This window comes from Equus caballus, chromosome 4 (genome assembly GCF_041296265.1).
Source record: "Equus caballus isolate H_3958 breed thoroughbred chromosome 4, TB-T2T, whole genome shotgun sequence".
NCBI lineage: Eukaryota > Metazoa > Chordata > Mammalia > Perissodactyla > Equidae > Equus > Equus caballus.
The window spans coordinates 93,977,838-94,004,846 of NC_091687.1; the positions used below are offsets into that span (position 1 = coordinate 93,977,838).

Here is a 27,009-nt window from a genome sequence, read left to right on the forward strand (position 1 = left end):
TTGCTGATTTCAAGTTCTTTGGATAAACAGCCAGTACTGGGATAGCTGGATCATATGGTATTTCTATTTTTTAATTTTTTAAGAAATCCCCATACTGTTTTCCATAGCAGCTGCACCAGTTTGCATTTCCACCAGCAGTGTATGAGGGTTCTCTTTTTTCCACACCTTCTATAGAACTTTTTATGTTTTGTCTTGGTGATAACGGCCATTTTAATGGGTATAAGGTGGTATCTTAGTGTAGTTTTGATTTGCATTTCCCTGATGATTAGTGATGTTGAACATCTTTTCATGTGTGTATTGACCATCAGTATATCCTCTTAGATAAATGTCTGTTCATATCCACTGCCCATTTTTTGATCGAGTTGTTTTTTGCTGTTAGGAAGTGTGAGCTCTTCAGATACTTGGAGAGTAACCCCTTGTAGGATATATGATTTACAAATATTTTCTCCCAGTCAGTGGGTTGTCTTTCTGTTTTGTTCCTGGTTTCCTTTGCCATGCAGAAGCTCTTTAGTCTGATGAAGTGCCATTCTTTATTTTTCCTTTTGTTTCCCTCAACCGAGCAGACAGGGTATTCGAAAAGATCCTTCTAAGACTAATGTCAAAGACTATACTGCCTACATTTTCTTCTAGGAGTTTTATGGTTTCAAGTCTTTGATACATTTCGAGTTACTTTTTATGTACGGTGAAAGATAATGGTCTACTTTCATTCTTTTGAATGTAGGCCATCCAGTTTTCCCAACACCATTTACTGAAGAGACTTTCCTTTCTCTGTTCTATGTTTGTAGCTCCTTTGTGAAAGATTAGCTGTCTGTAGATGTATGGTTTTACTTCTTGGCTTTCAATTCTGTTCCGTTAATCTGTGTCTCTCTTTTTGTATCAGTACCATGATGTTTTGATTACTATAGCTTTGTAGTATATTTTGAAGTCAGGGATTGTAAAGCCTCCAGCTTTGTTCTTTTTTCTCAGGATAGCTTTAGGTATTTGAGGTCTTTTGTTTCCCCATATCAATTTCAGGATGCTTTGTTCTTTTTCCATGAAGAATGACATTGGGATTCTGATTGGGATTGCACTGAATCTATAGATTGCTTTAGACAGTATGGACATTTTCACTATATTTATTCTTCCAATCCATGTGCATAGGATATCTTTCCATTTCTTTATGCCATCATTGATTTCTTTCAATAATGTCTTATAGTTTTCATTGTATAGGTCTTTCACCTCCTTGGTTAAATTTATTCCTAGGTATTTTATTCATTTTCTTGTGATTGTAAATGAGATTGTATTCTTGAGTTCTCGTTCTGTTAGTTCATTATTGGAGTATGTAAATGCCACTGATTTTTGAAGTTGACTTTGTACCCTGCAAATCTGCTGTAGTTGTTAATTTCTAATAGTTTTCTGACACATTCTTTAGGGTTTTCTATATTTACAATCATGTCGTCTGCAAACAGTGAAAGTCTTACTTCTTCCTTTCCAATTTGGATTCCTTTTACTTCTTTTTCTTGCCTAATTGCTCTGGCCAAAATCTCCAGTATTTGAGAGTGGGCATGCTTGTCTTGTTCCTGTTCTCAGAGGGATGGCTTTTTGTTTTTCCCCATTGAGTATGATGTTGGCTGTGAGTGTGTCATATTTGGCCATTAGTATGTTGAGGTGCTTTCCTTTTATACGTATTTTATTCAGAGTTTTTATCATAAATGGATGTTAGATCTTGTCAAATGCCTTCTCAGCATCTATTGAGACAATCATGTAGTTTTTATTCCTCATTTTATTAAGATGGTGTATCACACTGATTTGCAGATGTTGAACTATCCCTGCATCCCTAGTATAAATGCCACTTGATCATGGTGTATGATCTTTTTAATATATTGCTGTATTCGGTTTGCTGATATTTTGTTGAGGATCTATGTTCATCAGCAATACTGGCCTGTAATATTCCTTCTTTGTGTTGTCCTTCTCTGGCTTTGGGATTATGGTGATGTTGGCCTCATAAAAGGTGTTATGAAATGTTCCATCTTCTTCAACTATTTGGAATAGTTTGAGAAGGATAGGTATTAAATCTTCTTTGAAGTTTTTTTGTGGGTTTTTCAGGGTTTTTTTTTAAGATGTTATTTTTCCTTTTTTGCCCCAAAGCCCCCTGGTACATAGCTGTGTATTTTTAGTTGTGGGTCCTTCTAGTTGTGGCATGTTGGATGCTGCCTCAGCATGGCTTGATGAGTGGTGCCATGTCCACACCTAGAATTCGAACTGACGAAATCCTCGGCCACCGAAGCAGAGTGCGTGAACTTAACCACTCAGCCACAGTGCCAGTACCATCTCCTCTTTCATTTCTAATTTTATTTGTTTGAGTCTTCTATTTTTTTTCTTAGTCTGGCTAAGGATTTGTCAATTTTATTTATCTTCTCAAAGAAGCAGTTCTTTGTTTCTTTGGTCCTTTCTACTGTTGTTTGTTTATTTGTTTAAATTTCATTTATTTATGCTCTAATTTTTATTATTTCCCTCCTTCTGCTGACTTTGGGCTTTGTTCTTCTTTTTCTAATTCTGTTAGGTGTAGTTTAAGATTGCTTATTTGAGATTTTTCTCGTTTGCTAAGGAAGGCCTGTATTGCTGTGAATTTCCTACTTAACACTGCTTTTGCTGCATCCCATGTGAGTTGGTATGGTGTATTTCCATTTTCATTTGTCTCCAGATATTTTTTGATTTCTCATTTAACTGCTTCAATGATCCACTGGTCGTTCAGTAGCATGTTTAGTCGCCACATATTTACTTTCCCAGCTTTTTTCCTTGTAGCTGATTTCTAGTTTCATAGCATTGCGGTCAGAAAAGATGCTTGATATGATTTCAATCTTCTTAAATTTATTGAGGCTTGCCTTGTTTCCCAACATATGATCTATCTTTGAGAATGTTCCATGTGCTCTTGAGAACAATGTGTATTCTGTAGTTTTTGGATGGAGTGTTCTATATGTATCTATTAAGTCCATCTGGTCTAGTCCAAAGCTATTCTTTACTGACCCACTGAAGAGAAACCAGGACTCACTAAGTTCGGTACTATCTACTACATTCTAATATCTGCACCAATAACCTATGAGAACTTATCTTCACAGTATTCTTAAACACAAATCAGCTCAAATAGCCTAACAGCATTTTCATTAATAGATGATCCTTATAAGAAAATAATTCTCAAAACAATGATCAAAATTATTTTTTTTAAAGACAGAGATAGAAACTCGAGGACAGACATTAAGTAGAGAGAGTCATTACAAATCTATTACAGATAATACTTGATATATTAAAGCATTATCTATAAGCTATAAATTCCAAATATGGTAACAGAATGTTCCTCAACCTTCAAAGCCTTATGATTATCACTATTCTGTGTGTATGCATATATGTATTTATACACACACATACACATGCACATGCAGTTTTCTTATGCTTATCAATTTTATCATTTTCATTTACAATTTTACCAATTTTACCATTTCTCAACCGTCTCCTGGTTTTTTCCCTCTCTTTTCCTGGTTAATAACTTATGTGAGGTGATGGATGGAACAAGCTTTTTTGTGTACCTGTCAAATGTATGCAAAGTATTCTTTCAAAACAATCTTATTTGATAATACTCTCATACACAACTTAGCTAATATGTTCTGCATCTGACAGAATCAAAGCTTTGTGAAACAGTCTGTGGCAGGGGTGTCATTAATTCTTAGAAGTTTTCAACTTAACTAATATAAAGTAATTACTTTTACCATATTTTATTTTAGGTTCTTATAAGTATAGGGTTGTTACATTGTCTACAGCTAATTTTAATGAATTAGAAGGTGAGGTGATTACACTAGTTTTCAATCATTTTTTCCACCCAAATCTCCTGAGGGATTTGATAGTTACAGCGGCGAAGGCAATGACCCTTGGGTTTTTCACAGCAGTCTCAGGAATGAGAGGTGGTAGAAAGAGCATATTTTGAAAAGTTTTCTGGTCAGTGGAGTGTGGAACTGCATTCAGTATTCCAGCTGGATGCACACCAACTCAGCAAAAGACCTCACAGCCAAAACAGCTGCTTCAAAAGGTTCAGGCTGATCACAGGTTGTGCTACATCAGCATCTCATATCACATCTGAGTTTAAGGCAGTAGTTCTTAATGACGGTAGCATTCAAAAGGGCATTTTGGAAATTTGTGGGAGTTTTTACTAGGGGAGGATGTCAAAGTGACTGGGAGACACTGTGTGTGTCAGTGGATGGGAGCCAGGGCTAGCTTACAATACTCAGACTAGCACTGCACAACAAAGAATTGTCCTGCACAACTTTTGAATGTTCTACGAGACATTCATGTAGCTGAGAAGCTTGTTTATAATTAAGTGAACCTAGAAACAAATTCCGTATTATATATAAATATAAAGAAGTTTCCCACAGTTTTGACATACACTGAATTTACAGGAAGGGAAGACTACAAGTACTTTGTTTGAAATTTTACTAAGAGTTGTTTCAGAAAAATCATACCATTAGCATTTCACAGTACCTGAGTTGCCAATACACACACCTGTAACAATCTACATTTGTAGTTGCCACATTCACAGTGATTCTACAGATGCAAGTATCTTACTATTTTATTACGTACTGAAAAATAGTACTTCAAAAACTTAAATACACATACAAATCATTTAAGGACCTAGTTAAAATGCATATCTGGATCCAGTAGCTCTGAGGCAAGGCCTAAGAGTCTGCATTAATAAGCTCCCAGGTGATACTAACGCTACTGGCCCAGAGGCCACACCCTAAGTATCAAGGTTCTAGAGTGTAGTACCTAAGTATTCACATGTAGAAATAGTCTTTTATAATTACTTTCATTTCTCCTTTATATATTTTTTCAAATTATGTATGTAGACAGACTATATTATCAAGAAGTTATTTCATGAAAGTCAAAGGGTATTATAAAATATTAGTTTAAAATAAAGTGGGTACTGGGTCTGATAAGGTTGAAGACCACTGGCTTCTAGAAATAGTTTCTGGCCAATATTTGGGTATAACATCTTCATAACAACAAAAGACTTGTATATAATTACACTGACATGTCACACTGCAGCCAGAATGGTATTTTCAAAGCACAAATCTAGCCTTGTCACTCTGTTCTTGAAAACAGTCAACAGCTTCCTATTGCCTTTAGGATAAGGTGAAAACTCCTTAGCCTGGTTAGAAAGCCCTTCATAATCTGTTACCACTTACCTCGCCAGCCTCATCTCTCACCACTGCACTCTCATCTTCCAGCCAAAGAAATTACTTGCAGACCAAGCTCTTTCTCATCCAGAAGCATTTGTATAGTTCCTGTGCCAGAAGCACCTTACCCCAAAGATAGCAGGGGAGTACGTACGTTCCACCTCACGGTCAGGTGCTATCTCTATGCCTCCACATCACACAGCACTTCTCATAGTATACTGTTATTTTTGTAAATAAGCAGTGACTAACTTTTTATTGATATATGCTTAGTGTCTCACATAGTGCCTGGCACACTGTAGGTACTCAATAAATGCTTATTGAAAAATTAAACTGTCTTAGTACTGAACAAAGAAAATTACACAGATATAGAACACTGGTGGGCCTCAATGTATTAGCAAGTGGCCTATGGCTAATAAGAAATGGCCAGCCCCGGCAAAGGAAATTAAAATAATTTAAACTTTCTATATTAAGTTGAACATTCCAGATTCAGCCTAAACATAACAGTCAACTAGCAACATAGCATTCCAGTGAATAAAGAAAGTAAAGAGTATAGAGAGCAGGCAGAGCACCCCGCACATCACCACATTAGCCGTATATTCAATGTCATATATTTACTTCACAGTGAGTCAGCTTTAGTACCTACACAGACTATAAAAGGCCACGTGACAGGATTATAAATGCCCAATGGCATGCCTAATGTGTAAAATGTCTTACATATTCTTTGGGAACATAGTCAACTATTCATGGACACCACAGACAAAATGGAAAATTTCGTAAGCAGATGGAACGATGAATGGATAAATGGATAGACGGATGAACGACAGACCAAACATCAGTGTAAAATAGACTGGACAAGGAGCTTTAAGAACAGGGGCGTTTCTAGTCCTGGCCCTGCTATGAAATAGCTGTGAGATCCCGGGCAAGTCACTGGTTTCTTAGCAATTCTTAAAAAATCATTTCCCATTTTTTCCTAAGTTTTAATATTTTCAGAGGAATCCTGCAGTTAGGCAGGGTCAGCTGTTATTTCAAAATAAGATAAGCAAAAAGAAAAAATGTCAAGTCAACTTGAGAAAGAAAACAGAAGAGGACTTACCTCTGGGTCTGCTAGGCGCTGAGACAGACCTACAACAAAGACGAGGTTTTTCTGTACAACCCGTACACTAGCCAAATGTTTGCGATTTTCTGATATTTTCTGTTTTCTCTCATTTTGTTTCTGTTTTTTCTCATTCTTTATCCTTTGCAGTTCTTCCTGGGAGAGTGGTTTATAAACTGCTGGGTCTTCTGGATATGGCTTTAAGCATAAAGCAAACATAGAAATTAGCATTAAATAAACAGAAAAACTATATGAACAATTATCAAATTCCGGATGATGAGTATGCGGTGGTGACCTCTCCCTTTTTCTGAATCTTTTAATTGCTTAAAATATCTTTTACTTAGTAAAAGTTAAAGGTTAAATAAAATAGTTCTAAAATACTTCTTTTTTAGAGCTTAGCACAGACCACTTTTAGTGCTAAAACTTAAACCACAACCAAAGGTCCTAAAATCAAAAACCAATCTTCGTTCTTCCCTACAGCACCTAGCCCATAGTTTATCAAAAAGTTACGTTTCTACGGTGATGTGCAAAAAGGCAAAAAGTTTAAGTTCTCCTATCTAAATATGAATTTATGCATTACAATCAACAAATATTTAATAAAAACCTACGTGATACAAGATTAATGAATTACTTGTTCTTTAACACATTCCTAGTCTAAGAGGGACACAGACGGACAAATAAACAACAATACAGACACTCTGGCTCAGGAGTTTGAATTTCGTTTCAACACTTATAGGCAAGTTAATTAAACTCTATGCCTCAGTATCCTCATAAGTAAACTGAAAATAATCTTGAAGGCTTGTGTAAAGATAAAACAACACTCATAAAGCAATTATTATTGTGACTGGCACACAGTAATCCCTCAATAAATACTAGCAATTAGGGGCTGGCCCCGTGGCCGAGTGGTTAAGTCTGTGCGCTCCGCTGCAGGCGGCCCAGTGTTTCGTTGGTTTGAATCCTGGGCACGGACATGGCACTGCTCATCAAACCACGCTGAGGCAGCATCCCACATGCTACAACTAGAAGGACCCACAACGAAGAATATACAACTATGTACTGGGGGGCTTTGGGGGAAAAAAAGGAAAAAATAAAATCTTTAAAAATAAATAAATAAATAAATAAATAAATACTAGCAATTACACTGTTGTAACTTTTTCCTTTCTTGTCATTACAATATTGTTTTTATTCCTACCGCTAATGCCAAGGCTACTAAATAAAAGCTGTGGACTCACACCACCTGGCTTTGAATCTTGGCTCACTCTTTACTATCTGAGAGACCTTGGCTAAGTTATGTGACTTGTCTCTCTCAGTCTTCTCTTCCATAAAATGAGAATCCCAGTACTTTATTCAGAAGGTTTCTGTGAGAGTTTAAAAAGATAACATACTTATAAAGTGACTAAAACTGTGTCCTACACATAAGCATTCAATAAGTCAGTTGTTATTACTATTAATAAAAATAGTTAATAAATGGAAGGTGGGACACATTAAATATATCTAAAACTGGATATGAAGAGATTCCGGAAGTGGGAACCACAATGGGTTGGGAAATTGTGCCTATCAGAACACAGGAGTGGGGACCAACAGAAATAATGCCATTAAAAAAAAAAAGTGGGAACAACGAAGAGTGAAGGGAGTATCCAAAAACCTGAAACCTTGCTATGCCTTTAATATAAAGTTATTTTCATCTTTTCATATATAAGTAAAAAACAAAAACCTTCAAATTTGTGAACACACTCAGATTAATGCTGAAGGTAATTAAAGAAGTGAGATTTCCCTTTATGTTCCTCAACTTCTACTAACAATATCATAACATCTCCAAAAACCCTATTCTTAAATATTCAGGCATAACTCTTAGTGCTTCTGCAGGATGTAAGCACCCATACCATTCAATTCCCACATTAAAAACTCTAAATCTTCTAGCTAATTAATCCTATTTGGCATACTCCAATTTACTTGTGAGTAGGAGGCATACAGAACAGCTGACTCAGTGATTTTGCATAACCCTGAGGACTTTCTCCAGGATCAAATATAAAGTTAGTATCACACATTTTAGAAGCTCAATAAAAATTTCCCAAATGAACACCAAACTACTCTCTAGAAGTGGAAATTTAGCAGTGCTAATTTTCTTTAAAAAATTCTTACTTCAAAATGTTTGTGTATCTTAATTTAAGAAACCAAATGGTTAAAGATCTATTACACTAAGTTCATTCTTTAATCAATGATGTAACTTTCTCCATTAAAGTTTTCTCTCTCTCTCTCCTCCATTCATCTTTCTGTACCTATAGTATCTCTTTTCAAATCTTTGGCTGGATGACTTTAATCCCATGACGCTATTTGGAGCTATAAAGGCACTGGTATAAAAATGAACTATACAAAAGCCAATTAAAATACCTTTCTATAAGTTTACTTAAATTTTTCATTTGCACATGGAAAAGCTGTTTTCTACCACAGAATTTCTGGGTAGCTCCTTCTGTAGTGTTTATCATTAAGTTCATTTGAAAGCTGTTGCCCTTTATTAACATTTACAGCAAACCAAGTATATGGATTGCTCCTACTTCCATTATAAAGTGTAGTCCACGCACTGTATTTACTAGTCCATGATAAGAAAAATACAGGAGTTGGCCCAGTGGTGTAGTGGTTAAGTTTGTGTACTCTGCTTTGGCAGCCCAGGGTTCGCAGGTTTGGATCCTGGGTGCGGACCTACACACTGCTCATTAAACCATGCTGTGGTGGCGTCCCACATACAAAATAGGGGAAGATTGGCACAGATGTTAGCTCAGTGACCATCTTCCTCCAGCAAAAAGAGGAAGTTGGCTATAGACATTAGCTCAGGGCCAATCTTCCTTACCAAAAAAAAAAAAATTGAGAATAAGCATTTAGAAACTTTTATAGCAACTTAACATTGCCACAACATTCAAGTATGTCATCGGTGAACTCTGCAGAATAAGATATTTATCAGTGTGGTTGTTATGGAATTTAGGTGGTAAATCACAACACAAGCTGGGTACTAGGTATGCCTAACAGGACCCTGCATCAGTTCTCAATAAAGTAGGGAAGGGGAGGACGTGCAAATCTGGTTCTTCATCAGAGAAAGTTTGAGAAACACTGATATAACTCTTCTGAGTCTCAAATTCTTCTGAGAACATGGGGGATCTGACAAGCACTCAAAGGTTTTATCGTTGCTAACATTCTCTGACATTATAAAATCCTGATAAAAGATGATGCAAAGTATGTAAAAGCAAAAAAAAAAATGTATAAAAACACAAAACATGACGGAGATAATGACAAGTACCAAAAATTAGGTTGCAACATCAATCCTCATCAAGTATATGACTGATGCACCACTGTGAGTATATAACACTGGTTATCCTAGTCTTTTTTTCTATGTTATTTCAAGTTTTTCTCTATGGAAATATACTTCCATCAGGCTTCAAAGTCAACTTTATTGGAACATAACTGCTACATAATGCAAAAGACAGCAATACAGGAGAACAACAGGACAAATCAGTTTACTATGATTTACCCTCCAAATATCTCTTATTCCAGCAACTTAAAGGCAAGTTATAAATACTAGCTTTTTAATCTTACCATATCTATGAAGCTGCATCTCTGTTGATAGAAAGAATTGAATAAATTTTTCTAGACAATATAAAATATGCTAATTTAATCTAAACACAAATGGCAAATACACAAAATCTTATTAGCCTTAATTTGTCTAAAAGTTTCATAAAAAGTCAAAAAGCATGCATTCCATGACAGTTCCCCCTCCATATGCAACCCACCATAAATACCTACTCTACAAACCCAATGATGGAAAATTAATAAGCTGATACAACAAGATAAGGAAAGGAAGTAGACTAAAGACGAGAGATGAAAACACATAATTTGAATAACTGCAGAAAGAGCAAGTGACCCACAAAGCTAGAAACGGTAGTACTAAAAACGAATATAACGAAAAACACACCTGATCTACTTTCTGACTGAAACACATAATGTTAAACCTAATTTTCAAGGAATATAACATCAAATGAAAAATTACACGCAGAAAATTCTTCTTTAAAGACACTATTGTATGTTATATATCAAACTAACACTAAATAGAACACCTGTGGAGAAGTATTTTTAATGTGCATAAATTGTCAAACTACTAATTAAGATCATTTATAGTCTCTATGTAATCACTTAAATTCTTTCATATATGTAGCTATATTTCCACTTTTATTCCTAACTGATCTACAAGTGTCTTCTCTTTATTATTTTCTGATCAGACTTGCCAACAGTTTGATTATTCTATTGGTCTTTTCAGAGAACCAGATCTAATTCTTATTGAAATACTACTTGTTTTCTACTTCACTAAATTCTGCTTAATCCTTGTCTTCCACTGTCACAATGTTTACTCTATTTCTCGTTTCTTAACCTGGAAATAAGTTCATTTATTTTTGTCTTCATTTTCTAATAAATGCATTTACTTTTCCTCTAGTTAAAGACAATGAAAAATACAATGTAAAACTTTTTTTTAACCAACCTCTTAAAAACAATAATGATCTGCAGTGGGGAAATCCCCAGTTGATTTTTGGATGAAAGTCAAAATCCAGAGAGATAAGTGAAAAGTCTTAGTAACAACAAGTGGAGAAAGAGAGAGAGACAAATGCGGAAAGAGGGACAAGCATTCAAAGCCCAAGGCCAACCCAATGTTAAGAGTCTTTGGGGGAGATCATTCCCACGTTAAGCCGAGACCCAGTTCATCCCGAAAGAGCTCTTTTAGTCTCAGGATCAGAACAAACTACACAGAGGTCAGAACAAGATAATAAAAAAGGAAAAGAGGGTAGAAGAAAGCCGTCCTAGAGAAGTTGTTGAAACCAACCCTAGGGAAGAATGCACCCTGGAGACCAAAAGACCTCTATGCTTGGTCAGACCAGAGACTGTTATGCTTGAGGAATTCCTAATGGCAATGTTTACAAGATCCAGCAGATTGATTTGGCTAATCAGCAAATCAGATTTGATTTGGCTAAACTAAAGCCTCTCTAAAGGAGGGCAAATGCACCTTGGGCCTTGGAGAACCCTACAAATAATTCAATTACAACAACCAAGAAGCTAGCATAGATAACCAAGCACATAAAGATACAAAACAACATGAACAACAAACCAGCAGAAACATCCCTCACAGACTTCAGCTACTGGAATTACTGGACACAGATTTTAAAACAATAATGCTTATCTATTTAAACAAATATATGACAAACAAAAACATCTGCAGGGTATAAAAATCTACTTAAAAACTAACACATCAAGCATGAAAAAAGAACAAACATGACTTCTAGAAATGGAAAGCACAAAGGCAAAATTTAAAAACACAGTGGACATATTTAGCAGCAGACTGGACCTAAAAAACAATTCAAACTCAAGAGGTTAGATGAGAAGAAATCATCCAGCAACTCACTAAGGAAAGAAAGATAAAAACATAGAAAGGAGAATAAGAGATATGGAATACAGTGAAAAGATCTGAAAAATATTTAATTGGAGTCCCAAACAGGAGAGGAAAGAGAATTAACAGCAATATTGGAAGAGATAATAGCTTAATTTTTTCCAGAAGTAATGAAACTCACTAATCCACAAATTCAAGAAGCCTTACACACCCCAAGCAGGATAAATAAAAAGAAATACACAAGTGAGTTCTACTTTTTGGAACTGGTTAACATTTCCATTGTGGACTAACAGTTCATTTTTGTGCCCACTGTATTGTATTTTAAAATTTTGTACAAACTTCTTTGTAGAAAGTTGGAAGCACAAACACACACATGCTTGTTAACTGTATTATTCAAATTTTCCATTTCCTTTTTATTATCCACTTCATCTGTCCATTTCTAAAACATAGAAGTTAGAAATCTCTCTATTATGAAAGTGGATGCAGTTTCTCCTGTTATTTATGTCAGCTCAATATACTTCAAAGCTCTGCTGTTAAGTAAATAAAGTTTCGTGAATTTAGGGACCTTTTATCAGTAAGAAAAATTATTCTTTGCCCTTTTAAAATGTGTTTGATCTTGAATTTGATTATGACTAGTATCAGTATTATTATACCTTCTTTCTTATGCTTTCCATTTGCCCACTCTTTTTTCCCATAGTTTCATTGATATTTTTCTGTATATGTTCCTCGTCAAACAGTTCTACAAGATTTACTAGGAAAAAGAGTAGTCTCCCATTTCTTTCCTCCTCCACACCACTCTCCTCTCCCTAGAAATAATCCTGTTGACTCTTTCAGATGATTCGTTTGTCATTTACTATCATACCATTAAATAACATGCTTGCATTGCTACTTCTTAATCTTTCAGTTTTAGATATTATCCCATTATACAAGTTGAAGATTCAGCTATCTTTCAGCCAGCCTAACCATACATCCCAAGTACACTTTCTAAGCTTCTACCCTAATTTTGGTTGGGTCAATATGCACAATTACATTATTATAAAGTTCAAATGTTATTTATACACTTCCACCTCCAGCCATGACAGAGTAGATGGTAACAGACTAGGCCTAACAGTATAAACCACTAGAAAACTAGACAAAATATATGAAATAACTGTTTTCAGACACCAAACAAGAGGCAGTGAACAGCAGATCTGTTCATTGAGAGAAATAAATAAGATAGACGAAAATCATGAGTGTCCCAGCTTTCTGCTCTTCTGGCACTGACTGGACACTTGCACTCGGTCCAACAGTCACACTGAGTGGAGAGGATGGTGACCAAAATTTGAAGAGGCTTAGGCAGCTAAAATTTATGGGGAAAATACCACAAAGAGGAAACTAGTCCAAAAAGAATTCCAGAAATCTACATAGAGGAATCCTATGGTATCTAGTTTCCATAGGCAGTTCTCTGATGAAGACACTCTGATGGAGTCCATGTCAACAACGAATTTGGAGAGGAAATAAAACAGAAGTAATACAAATCACATTAAAATTCTTTCAGAATACAGAGGATAGGAAACATTTTTTAACTCAGTTTAGGAAAACAGCATTACTTTGATACCAAATCTAAAAACAATATAAATGAAAGCCAGCGATATATACCCCTTACAATATAGGCACAAAAATCATTCTGAAACTATCAGTAAATTGAAAATCAAAAGGATATCATAATCAAATGGGGTTTATCCTTGGAAGGGTAACACACAACAATCATCACAACAGAAGCAGGAAAGGCACTGACAAAATGCAACACCCACTCACGGTAAAAACTCTTGGTAAACAAGGAATAAAAGAAAACTTCTTCAATCTGATAAAGACCATCTATGAAAACCTTGCAGTCAGTGACATAATAGTGAAATATTCAACATCTTCTCACTAAGATTGGGAACAAACAAGAATTCTATTTTTACCACTTTTATCCAACATTCTACTAGAGGGCTTACCCAATGCAATAAGGCAAGAAAAATTTAAAAAGCACAAGGGTTGGGAAAACAGAAGTAAAACTGTCTTTATTTACAGAAGACACAATCATCTATACAGAAAATCCTAAGTAGTTTATTTAAAAAAAATTCAAAAAAAATAGCAATGAACAATCAGAAAATGGACTTTTAAAACCTGTATCATGTACCATAGCTCAAAAAACATAATTACAGATAAATATAACAAGACACACTGTACTATTCTGTAAACTTAAAACTACAGAACATTGTTTTAAAAATGTTTAAAAACTAGAAAAATAGAAAGACAAACCTTATTCATGAACTAGATGAATGAACATTTTTAAGATGTCATTTTTCCTCAAAGCAACCTGTTTTATTCAATGCAATCTCACACAAAATTTCAGTAGGCTTTTTGTACAAAATGACAAACTAATTAAAAAACTTACGTGGAAATGCTAAGGTGCTAGATACCCAAATAAATTCTAAAAAGAAGAACAAAGTTGAAAGATTTATTATACCAGATTTGAAGACTTAGAGTAATCAAGACAGTATGGTATTAGCCTAAGGATAGACCTAATTGTCAGTGTATGGAATACAGACTCTAGAAATAGACTTACACATTCATGGGCAACTGATTTTCAAGAAAGAGTACAAAACCATTCAAGAGTGAAGGGACAGTCTTTTCTACAAATGATGTTGTAACAATAGGATATACGTATGGGGAAAAAAATCAATCTCAATCTCTACCCATATCTGAGCCACCATAGCATAATATGATTACTTTTCCTTTTCTGTATAACTTTCTCTTTCCCCTAGAGTTAGTAACTGTGTTTTGTCTGATTAGATCTCTGTGTTTATTACTAACTCATCCATCAAATCTCCTCCAACTGTTGAAATGGCCTCACAAGACATTTCTCTTTAAAAACACCAAGTATTCTTTCAATTCTATCTTTTTGTAGAAATTTCCTTGGAGTTTTCTGATTTGGCACATTTCAGATTCGCTGTCCTCTTTATCTGGGGCACAGCTGTCATCTTTCCCCATCATCCCAGGAATTCCACTGCTCCTCTCCTGTGGTTGATCACCTGTTTCCTTTATCCCATGTATCCTTCTCTCTTCACCATTCCTTCATTTTAGTGCAACATATCCTCCAGTAGATTCCCAAGAGAGAATGCATGGAACGTAAAACATTTTTGAGGGCTTTCAGATCTGAAAATGTCTTTTTGTGTACCTTCACATTTAATTAACAGTTGAGCGGATAAGAAGTTTTAGGAAGAAAACAAACGTCCTTCAGAAGTGTTTTCTAGCTTCAAGCCTTGCTTTTGAGAAGTCTGAAATGATTCTGATTCCTGATCTTTTATGTGTGACTTACTTTTTTGTTTGCTCTTTGGAAGCTTGTAGAACTTCTTTGACTTCGGTATTCCGCCATTTAAAAATAAAAAAGTTTGTTCCTTGCACTTGATGGGCCTTTTTCATCTGGAAATATGTCCTCTGGTCCTGGGAATATTTTTCAATTATATTTTTGAAGACAATTTTCCTGCAGTATCACTGTGGTCTCTTTCTAGAACACTGTTTTGGTATCTGACCTCCTGGATTGATCCTCAAGTAAAGTTCTCTCTCTCACACAAATAGTCTCCCATTTGTCTTTTTGTGCTACTTCTTAAGAGATTTTCTCAATTTCATCTTCCAACTCTTTCCTTGAGTTATTTCTGCTATATTTCAATTTTCAGTGTTTACTGTTCACTGAATTTTTTTATACCATCCTTGTTTCATGGATGCAATATATTCTATTATTTCTGATATGAAAATAGTAATACTTTTGTTGAAGTTTTCACTTCCTTGGCCAGTCTCTGGTTTCCATGTGAGTCAATGCTGTATGATGCTACATCAGTACACAAACTGTGTTTCCACATCTGCTGTTTCCACCAGTAATTTTCTCAGAAATGCCACACTAAAAGGACACACAAAGGCAGTCTAAGGAATGACCAGGTAGCCTGTGCCTATGTTCAGGGAAGCACTAAGGTCCTTTTGACCCCATAAGGTTCAGCAACTAGAACCAAAGAGAAACACTGAACTCTCTTGGTTTTTAAAAACTGCCTGTGTCTCTGCTTTTCAAAGCTATTAAAGCCTTTCTGCAAACAGGCAAGCTTCATCTTGTGGGCCAAAATCAGGAGCTTGCTTCAGCTAGCCCCCGACCTGAATCTCCAACTTTATGTACATCATCTCAATTTGCCACTTCACAGAGTGGCCTCTAGGTGCCCTCTCCCTGCAGGGGTGGACTATGAGTAAATGGTTGCTTCATGGTCCTCTCTAGGGCTTTAGCTTGTGGTTTTCCTCTGCATTAACACAACCACTGAGGTTGGTCTCCAGAGACGGAAAGACTTGCTGGCCCCTAACGGAGAGAGGCAGCTTCATAACTCTGTGTGCTTGGTGTGCCCAACATACTCTCTGGCAGGGCTAAGCCACATCTCAACAGTCTAAAACCGTGTGGCCTGCACTGTCTGCCTTCCATGATCCACTTCAGCCATAAGAAAGGTACAAACAAGGTCTAGAAATCAAGAGATCAAGGAGAGGTTATGGTTATATTAAGTCAACAAGAAACTAAAAGAATTACTCCTGGTCTGACTAATTATAATTAACAAAAACAGCTGCAGCTAAAGATTAAAACTTGGAAACCCAAAAGGAGGTTGTCTCATACTTCTTTAATCTGTATTTTTTTTTTCTGTAAATATTAGAGAGTCTTGATACTCATCCTTGGACAATCTCTCATCTTTTCTATTGACTCTCTCTCTATCATGATTCCATCCAGTGTCATAATTTTATAAATAAGATTCTATATGCTAACTTCCAAATTTATATCTCCATCCCAGAACCAAGCTTGAATATTCATCTGTCCATTCAATATCTCCATTTAGATCTCCAACAGGAATCTCAAACTTAACATGTCTAAAACTGAGTTCCTAATCTTCTCAAAAACCCCCTTCCTAGGACAGTCTTCCCCATTTCAGTTAATGGCCATTCTTTACTTTGAATAGCTCAGTCCAAAACCTTGCAGTCATCCTCAATTCTATGGTTGTAAAACAAAAATACTGGTGTTTTATTCTTGTTCCTTTGTAGTCTATCTGTTTGTCTCTCATGACCTTTTATAACCTTGTCTTTATTCCAGATATTCAAAATTTCACAATTATATAAATAGATGTTGATATTTTCCAGTCATCTTGCTTCACACTCCCAGGGCCCTTCTAATCTAAGGACAACTGCTTTTCATCATGAGGCATTCTACTAGCTCTTTGATTATTTCTTCCCATCCATTCTTAATTCACTGCTTCAGTAACTTCTTTTAGCAGAGATTAAAACCAGTAGATCTACCTTTTATGTTGCTTAACTTTTCTTTCATGACTTTTTATTTTTTTGCACTATATCCCACAAAAAAAATACTCGGCACAATCTTCCAACTTATTAATTTGCTCTTGAACTATATTCATTCTGTTCTTCAGCCCATCTATAAGACTTCATTTTCAAGATCTCTAATTTGTTCTTTTTCAAAAAAATGTTCCTTCTATATGAATATGTCATTCTCTCTTAGCTCTTTGAGAGGTACCAATAACACTTTTAAAAGTTTCTTTCTGTTTGCAAACTTATGTTAGGTTCTTCTATTTAGTGATTTTTGTGCTTCTCTTTCATAACGATGGTTTTCCTGAAATGTGTGTTGATTCTTGGTTGTTGTACATCTTTACAAGTAAGAACTCTGTCAATCAATCTACAAATGTTATTTCTCTTTACTGCAGGATGCTCTTTTGTGATTGTAGAGAGGTCAAATTGCTGGACAAGGTATGTCAATAGCTCATCCTCTCAGCATAGGAGGTCCTCTTCCTCCAGGTTGTTTCCATCTACCGTTAACAGTCTGACCCAAATTCATAATCAGTGTTTCAGTTAGAGGGCATATGTCTCTGCTATATGGCATAAAAGTTGGGCTAGACCCATATGCTGCTCCAATACCATACTCAACCAACCATACTGATATTTTCCCTAGGATCTTGAAGCACTACTATTTCTTACCTTTTTTCAGCAGTCTTCTCCCACGTTTTAAGTTAATGTTTCCTTCTTGAAATTGACCCTAACGGCCTTCTGTTTTTCAGATTTGCCACACTTTCTGGTCCTCCAAGAAAGGCACCCTTCTATTGATAGCCAGCTTTGCTAAAGTTATTTTATCTTTAAAACTCTTCTATATTTTATCTCCACTTTCTAAGGATTTGAGGTGATTCTAGGAAACCCCTTAAATGTGAAATGAATTTCTTTGCCATTTCCCCAAATAACTGATTTTTCTCTAATGACAATTTATCAATTGGTCTTTTTATTAACAGTCTACTTCATAATACTCCAAAGGAAAAATAAAAAAGAGAAAAGAGAGATAAACTTCATGAAGTCAATCAAATTCAAAGCCTCAGAGTCTTGGGTTATCCTGAAAGTCATCACTTTCAATAAAACAGTTTAATACAATTGTCTTCTTATGGAATGATCGGGAATCAATTTTTTGAATATGTGTTTAAAATCTGTTAACACGAATTTATTATAGATTTTGAACAAAGCTAATGTTAAGGTTTTCATTTACTTTTCCAATCACATTCTTAACAGATAGTAACTATATAAAAAGATATATATTACATATAAATATATACTATAAATATCTATTATATATGCTTATATATACTACATATATATAAACTATATTAATTAACAGTTAAGTAGATCTAACCTTTTTTCATTCATGTAATATATATTACATGCCCACTACATTAAAAAAAAAAATAACTGGACAATGCATTGCCTTCTGAGATATAATTCCTCTGGTAAGGAAATTGAGAGAGAAAAATTTTTTAAATAATCCAGGTATCTAAAACACATTTCTGTTTTCTCAAAATTTGGCAGTAATAAACATAAGAGCTCTTTAAAATAAACAGAGAAAAAAGTTTAAATCACACAAAAAACAGACATTAAAGAGAAGGCAAAAAATAGATATCTGTATTAAGCGCAAAAGTCACAAATAAGTCCTTCAAAGTAGAAATGCAACAATCCTACTCACCCTAATGTTTTACTCACTACACTGAAACTGTTGTGCCTGCTTATTGAAACAACACACAGAAAATATTAAAAATCATAGATTTTTTTAGACTTAGAAGTGACTCAAAAGACTTATATTTGAATCCCATACCTACTACCCACTTGTTGATGCCCCTGGATAAGTTAGTTAAAAAGCCCAGTTTCCTTAAGTGCACAATGGGGATAGCATTAGCATTATCGTCTCAGAATCATAGAAAGGACTCAACAAATGACTAACTATTACCTTACGAATCAGGATTTCTCTGTCATTTTAACCCACAACCTCTTTTAGTAAACATCAAAACTTCTCTCCTATTTTGTACCAGAAAATTAAAGTGCATTTCCCCCAGATGTAATATTGAATGTTTTTTTCCAACTTCACACCATCTTATCTAAATCCATTGCCTCTCTACTCCTAATCCTTTTAAATGGCCAGTACTGGGGCCAGCCCCATAGCCAAGTGGTTAAGTTCACAGGCTCCGCTTCAGCGGCCCAGGGTTTCACCAGATCGGATCCTGGGCATGGACATGGCACCGCTCATCAAGCCACGCTGAGGTGGCATCCCACATGCCACAACCAGAAGGACCCACAACTGAAAATACACAACTATGTACTGGGGGGCTTTGGGGAGAAAAAGGAAAAATAAGTAAATAAATAAAATTAAAAAAATAAATGGCCAGCACCACTGATCTTGTTAATGTCCTCAAATAAGAAAACTAAAGGCCAAGCAGAGAGAGGCTACGTGACTTTATCAAGATCATAAACTGAGTTAACAACAAAGTGAAGATTTGAATCCAACTCCCAGGGCAGTGTTCTTTGACTTCATTATATTTTAAAAATATAATGCTATATATAATGTCACTTGAAGTTTGTAGATTCTTTTAAATCTACTTACTCATATGCATGGGGGGAAAAAACTATACACAAGGTTATTTTGAAGTATTTACCTTTCTACATGCAGGACAAAGCCCATTTTCATCAGTGCGAATTCGATGCCAACAAAATCGGCAAATCTGGTAGCCACAGGTGCAAGGGAAAAAGTTGATATCATCTATCTCCAACGGCTCCATGCAAAGAGGACATTCCACAGGGTCTTCCTTCGCATCAGGACTGCGAGACATCTTTACGTTTATTGAACAGCAGCAAAAGTTTATAATAATTTAAGGGAGAAGGAAGTTCAGCACTGAACACTAAAATGTAGAACTTCAAAGACCTGCATGAGAAGAAACAAAATATACTGTTTACTAATGGAAATAATGGCATTTAAAACAATTACGAATCATCAAAAAATTTAAAAAATATTAATCAGACCAATTTTTGCTATCACCTCAGAAAAGATTTCAGAATGGAATTCTGAACATTTTTGCATGTCAATATAAAAAGCCTGGCATTATTAATTTTTTAGATTCAATAGAAAGTTCAAAGAACTTCCTTTTTTCTAGATAAAACATTTAGTAGTAACTAAACACTACATCATAGCACATTTTAGGGGAGTAAATAATAAACAGAGAAGCATCTTCAGCCTTAAAGCTGAAGTAATTTAAATAATTTAATATTGTAATTTAAATAATTGTAATTGTTTAAATCAGTAATTTAAATAATTTGATACTGGTATAAAAACAGGCTAAAGATTAAAGAAACTAAATAAAGAATCCAGAAACAGAACCATGAATTTGTGAGATTTTAACATTTGGTAAAGGTAACATTACAAATCAATATGGCAAGGATGAACCAATTTATAAACGGTAATAGGATACTGTTCTATCCACTTTAAGAACAGTATATATCTATCTCATACTGCAATCAAAATAAACCCCAAATGATCTGTCTGAAGAGCTATACATTGAAATAAACTATTAAAGTGTTAGAAGAAAAAAATAGAATTTTTTAAAATCTTGTAAAAAGAGAAATTCAGAAGCCATGAAAGAAAGATAAGATCGACTTGGCAACATGGAAAGAAGAAATTCTAAACAAAATTAAAGGTAGGTAACAGAGTAAAGGATATATCACTACATATAATGAAGAATTGGTCTCCAGAATATATAAAGAAATCTTACAAAGCAATTTTAAAAAGTCAAAAGAAAAAATGAGAACAGAATATGAGTAGTTCACAGAAGAATTACAAATGATTACAACATAAGAAAAGATGATCGACTCCTTTAGTTAGTAAACAGTCAGACAGCATTTTTCCCCATTAGTCTGTCAAGGAAGTTAGTCTCTCCATAAAGTAGAGATTATCACTGATCTAAGTTCCTCTTCACAAAGAGGAAATGGGAGCACAAAGAGTACCTTGCCTTAAATTGCAGAGTTATTAAGTGCTGCAGTCTGGATTCATTCCAGAAAGTCTGAGGCCCAGAATCTGTGCTATTCCTTTATGCCACCTAAGAATCTATCCTTCACAAATACTCACACATGTGCACCAAGTACTTTGCTATATGTTTTGCAGCATTTTTCATTGCAAAACTGCAAACAACATAACAGTCCATCAGCTGGGAAATCATTGAGTAAATAATGGTATAGCCATAAGGTAGATGGTATGTTCAATCAGAAGACGTCTACTATATAGTTAGTTTTTTTAATTCTTTAACAGCAAGCTGGAGACTAACATTAACATATAATTACTTCCATGTAAATATATAAACCCTGTATGTGTATATATTTGATTTGCTTCTCTAAGAAAATAAAACACATAAAAGGTTATACACCAAAATGTCATCATATCACCAAAGACAAAATGAAGGTAAGTAGGAGAGCACTAATTTTATTCTCAAAAAGTGTGCATTATGTAGGGGCTGGCCCAGTGGCATGGTGATTAAGTTTGCACGCTCTGCTTCAGTGGCCCAGGTTTCAGGGGTTCAGATCCGAGGCACAGACCTACACACGGCTTATTAAGTCATGCTGTGGCAGCATCCCACATACAAAATAGAGGAAGACTGACATGGATGTTAGCTCAGGGACAATCTTCTTCACAAAAAAACAAAAGCAAAAAACACTGTATTATCTGAATTGTCACAAAAAACATAATATTTTTGCAATTCAAATGACCAGACCTAAAAAAAAGAGGGAAATTTTCTTCTCCTTTGGGAAAATTAAATTAAATCTGGCCTTGTTAATTAGAAAAGTAAAATATCTTCTTATTAATCTATAATTATTTCAAAACAAAAGTTTAAAACAGACAGAGAAAGGAGACTGGCCTCATGGCATAGCGGTTAAGTTCAGTGTGCTCCACTTCAACAGCAGGGGTTCACGGGTTAGGATCCTGGGCACAGACCTACACCACTTGTCAGCCATACTGTGGTGGTGACCCACATACAAAATAGAGAAAGACTGGAGTGGATGTTAGCTCAGGGACAATCTTCCTCAAGCAAAAAGAGAGGAAGACTAGCAACAGATGTTAGCTCAGGGCTAATCTTCCTCAGCAAAAAGGAAAAAGGAGAGAGAGAGAAAGAAAGAAATGGTATATGTATTTATAAACAATTCAGAAATCCTAGTTTGCAGACCCAGTTTTATCACTATCAGTTTCCTCATATATAAAATGAGGGGTTTAGAGTTGATTTCTAAAGGCTCTTCCAACTTACATATTCAAAACCTGTACTTGTAGAAAACAGATTCAAACATAGGTTCCACCAACAGGAAACTAAACTAAAATAATCAAGGGGTGCTGTCTACACTTCAAATGTACTTTTAATTATAAGACATTTTTCCATAACTAAAGATTATAGTTTTAGTGAAATTTCATGGGATGCTGGGAGGAAACAAGACACTGGGGTTTATGAATTGAAAAGCATTCTGGAAAGTAAATTACTGTTAAAAAAGATGACATATTGAGGTTTTGCTTGCTTCTTTCTTTTAATTTTAAAAAAGTATGCAAGAGTCATCATCCAGTTTAGAGGGAAGAAAAGGGACAAAACAGCAAGAAGTTCCTTAAGATGGTTAATATAAAAGCAAGTACATTTTGTTAGCACCATGGAGAGACGCCACGCAAGCCAGCTGCCAAACGTAGTCACAAAACTGGTAAATGCAGGAGTGAAGTTTGATGTGGCAGAACAGTAGATGGAATACAAGGTAAAAGTCAACTTCTGCCTCATCTCTTCCACTAAGTGGCTATACAATCTTGGATAAGACACTCAAAAGTTGCAGGACTCAATTTACTCATCTGAAAAATGTGAAGAGACAAAATTTAATGGAATTTCAAGTATAAAGAAATTGCCTTTATGTAACCCCACTGAACTAAGTTTTTAAGTAAACCCTCTCCCCTCCAAATGCCCTACCCCAAAATTTCCATTTAGGGATGACTAATTTTATTTCATAAGCCAGTCAACTAATACTGAAATAAAAATAAAACAGAATGAGTTGAAACAAAAGGTGTATAACGGTATAAGACAGAAATAAAAGATGTTTTAAAAACATAAAAAGAGAAGTAAAGTAAGGGTTCTTAGGACAGAAGTGATCAGTTTTTGATTCAATAAATAATTTTCCCCAAAAACAATGTTCATTTTCCCATACACTATCTAATCCTCACAGTGACTTGGTAAGAACATATTACCCCCCTTATAAAAGATGAAACTAAGGCTAAATTGCGAACCAGCATTTAAGTGTTAAAGACACAATTCAGAAGATTGCCAACTTCAAAACCCATGTCCTTTCCAATGTGGTAAGACAGAAGTCATGATTACTGAAGTCACAGCTGCCTATCCTTGGGTAAAGCATACAAATGTCCACAAAGTAAAAATGACGTTACTTTTTCAAAAACTTAAAATTCTACAGGAAATCTCTACCTCATTACTTGAGTTCTTGTTCTCTATATGACCTGCAACTAATACCACAACACAGTATAAATTCTGACATACATAATAATGCTCCTAAATCACCAAAAATCTCACATACCATGTAGTAGATGCACAAAATAAAAATCATATCCTCAAAATCATGCTCGAAAATTTCTTATCATTAAGTGCTATACATGATTTTGTGCTTAAGACTCTGTTCAAATGATTTGTATAAAAATACTCTATAAAATGTAAAAGTACTGCAGCCACTGTGGAAAACAGTTTGGTGGTTCCTCAAAAAGTTAAACACAGAATTAGCATACGATCCAGGATTTCCACTTCTGGGTATATACCAAAAGAACTGAAAGCAGGGACTCAAAGAGATACTTGTACACCAGTGTTCATTGCAGCACTGTTTGCAATAGCCAAAGGTGGAAACAACCCAAGTGTCCGTCAACAGATGAATGGATAAACAAAACGTAGTATATATATAACAACAGAGTATTATTCAGCCATAAAAAGAATAAAATTATGATACATGCTACCATGTGGATGAACGTTGAAAACTTTAGCCTAAGTGAAATAAGCCAGTCACAAAAAGACAAATATCATGGTTCCACTGATACTAGGTATCTAGAATAGGCAAATTCATTGACACAGAAAGCTGAATAGAGGTTACCAGGGGCTGGGGGGAGGAAGAATGGGGAGTTATTGTTTAATAGATACAGAGTTTCTGTCTGAGATGATAAAAAGGTTTTAGAAGCAGAAAGTGTCATGATGGTACGACATTGTGAATGCACTTAATGCCACTGAATTGTACACTTAAAAAAGCAAATTTTTATATTACACATATTTTAGCATAATAAAAATCAAAAAAAGGAAAATATATACACTTAAATATAGTATATAATAAACAGCACTTTTGAAAAATTAAGTGTTTGGTTGCCTTATACGCTTTGTGAAGTATGTGCCTTAAATTAATTAATCCTTTAATTTTCTGCCAATCTAGTAGCTGAATTTGTGATAAATTAAATGCATGTATGATGCAACTCCTTTGAATAGTTACATAGAAATCACACTCCTGAATACACCATACACCCAAAATTATACATGCATTGTAATTACACATAACGGAAAGCTATTTATAGATATGAAATATATACACACACTTTGAATGGTATCTAGAATAGCATCTTAAGTTTCTATAAAAACTATACATTCAATATATAACCTAACATTTAAAAAAATCTGTAATACAAGTACAACACCACACAGCTTATATTTTACTTATCAATGTTTTATACCTATGAAATTCTTGTTTCTTTAACAATCAGTCTATTCTCACTAGACAGAAGCTTCAGGAGAGCAGAGAAGTTACCTGGTGCATCACATTTACAATAGAATATCAAGCAGCTATAACATGGCCGCTGGTAAACAGTAAGCACTCATACATTTGATAAATGAATAATAAATAAAAGAAGGAATGAATTATTTGTTATATGTCAATTGTGACTGACAACTCTCTTCAAAAATAGGAAACGACAGTCCAAGCTGCCCGTTGTTTCTGTATTAGGCACATACTTTACAAAGCGTGTTACTTATATAGACCACTCAAAGGCAAAAAACAGACTGAACGATAGCTATGGAGAGTTTGCTAAATGAAAAAGGAAGGTAAGTCAACTGCCAAAATACCAGCACCAATACCTCTTCCCCTTTTTAAATTAAGTACCAAAGTACCAGTATACATACACCATGAATATACATATACTATGGAACTCAAAACCGTCTTTACTACCTTTAGGAAGGCAGGAAAGCTTATTTATGTTTTAGAAAAATATCTACCTAAGAATTTAAAGTCTCTCTCATAAAAGGTTAAGCTGCAGTTATTTAAAAAAATCAATTATGTGGGATTGCTTTCTAACTCTCCACCAATTTGTTCTTTATTTAGTAAATTATTTGTACTTTAAGATGTAAATCAAAATCAGCATCCAAGTCATCTCACATAATGTAACATGTCCCCTAAGTAATTTTTGCAGGAGAAGGGGTAGATAAGAGTGGAAGAAGATGAAAAGAATGTTTTTCCAATACAAAGTACTGAGAACGGAGACTGTCTCACTTATCAGCATATCCAAAAATACAAGAATAGTTCTTGGCATACAGCAGACACTTAATAAATATTTGCCAAATTGAAGGAAAGCAAGAAAGAGGAATGGAGGAAAGAAAGGGGTAAAAGAAACAAAAGTACCAATTCATTCATCGACAAATGTCTAAGTACCTACTGTAGGAGTCATTGAACAAAACTGTGCCATCCTTACAAGTCTACATGTAGCAAATACACATTAGACACAGTAACAGACTTCTCTGGACATCTCATTGAAAAGGCAAAGGTATTTTCTTATGATGCAACACTCAATATTTTAAAAAATAGTAATTTGCCAATTTGCATGTATTCATTTGCACAGTTAGAGCAATATGATCACTGATTTGGGGAGAGTGGCTCACTAAAACCCACCAATTTATCAGCTGCACAAATCAGACGGCAAAAATGACAAATCGTTCAAATCAAAGCCATGAAGAAATGCAACCTTTGCATACAAATATATTTTAAGAAACCTAACACTATGAAAATTCAAATGAATAAGAGAAATTGAAGATGATCACTTATGTAAAAAATCAATTTTAAAGAAAAAAGATTTGCTACAAGTTTCCTTTAAACAAAAAAGTTTCCTACACATTTAAAATGGTTCAAGTAAAAATATCTAATTTAAACTAACTTGGTAAAGACATCTACTACTTAAAGCATAGTAGGCAGAACTTAATAACAATTAGTCTTTTAACCAGGAAGAGGGTTAAGAAAAGGCAAAAGTACATTTAGGCTCTGCTATCAAGAAAGCTAACTGGTTGTCCTAATTGTATCCACTACACCCATAACACTTATTACTCCCTCTATGTAAAAAGATTCTAATTTCATTAGAAAAGTTAGACAGCTTGCCAGTGAAGGTTTTTGCCATCCTAACAGTTCTTTTTTATCTTCATTCATTCAGTGATCCAACAGTTATTAAGCTCTTAGTGTATTTCAAATTCTATTCTAGGTCTTTGGGATACATTAGTGACTGTACAGGCAAAAATCTCTGCCCTTGTTGCCTAACTTTTAATTGGAAGATCTAAACAATAAACATAATAAATCAGTAAATTAAATAATATGATATAAGGTGATAATACTTTGGGGAATAGTAGAAGGTACCAGAGATGCAGCTGCAATTTAAATGGACTAGTTGGAGGAGGCTTCGCAGAAAAGGTAACATTTAAAGGAGGTCCCTGAGCAAGCCCTGCAAATATATGAGAAAAGAACAGACCAGGCATGGAAAAGTCAGTAAAAAGGTCCCAACGAGGGAACATGCCTGAAGTGTTCGAAGAACAGCAAATTCAGAGTGGCAGGAGTAG

At 34.9% G+C, this 27,009-nt stretch overlaps 1 protein-coding gene across 11 annotated transcripts in view; it reads right to left on the minus strand.

Annotated features, from left to right (window-relative positions):
* The window catches only part of CNOT4 (CCR4-NOT transcription complex subunit 4), a 139,630-nt gene that overhangs the window by 60,148 nt on the left and 52,473 nt on the right, over positions 1–27,009 (minus strand). For all 11 annotated transcript variants that reach the window (XM_023639748.2, XM_023639746.2, XM_023639747.2 and 8 more), the window contains 2 exons: positions 19,744–20,009; positions 6,298–6,495 (listed from right to left, as the gene is read on the minus strand). In XM_023639748.2, coding sequence (XP_023495516.1) covers positions 6,298–6,495; positions 19,744–19,917 — 372 coding nt within the window. In that variant the 5' untranslated portion in view covers positions 19,918–20,009. The remainder of the gene's footprint in view (positions 1–6,297; positions 6,496–19,743; positions 20,010–27,009) is intronic.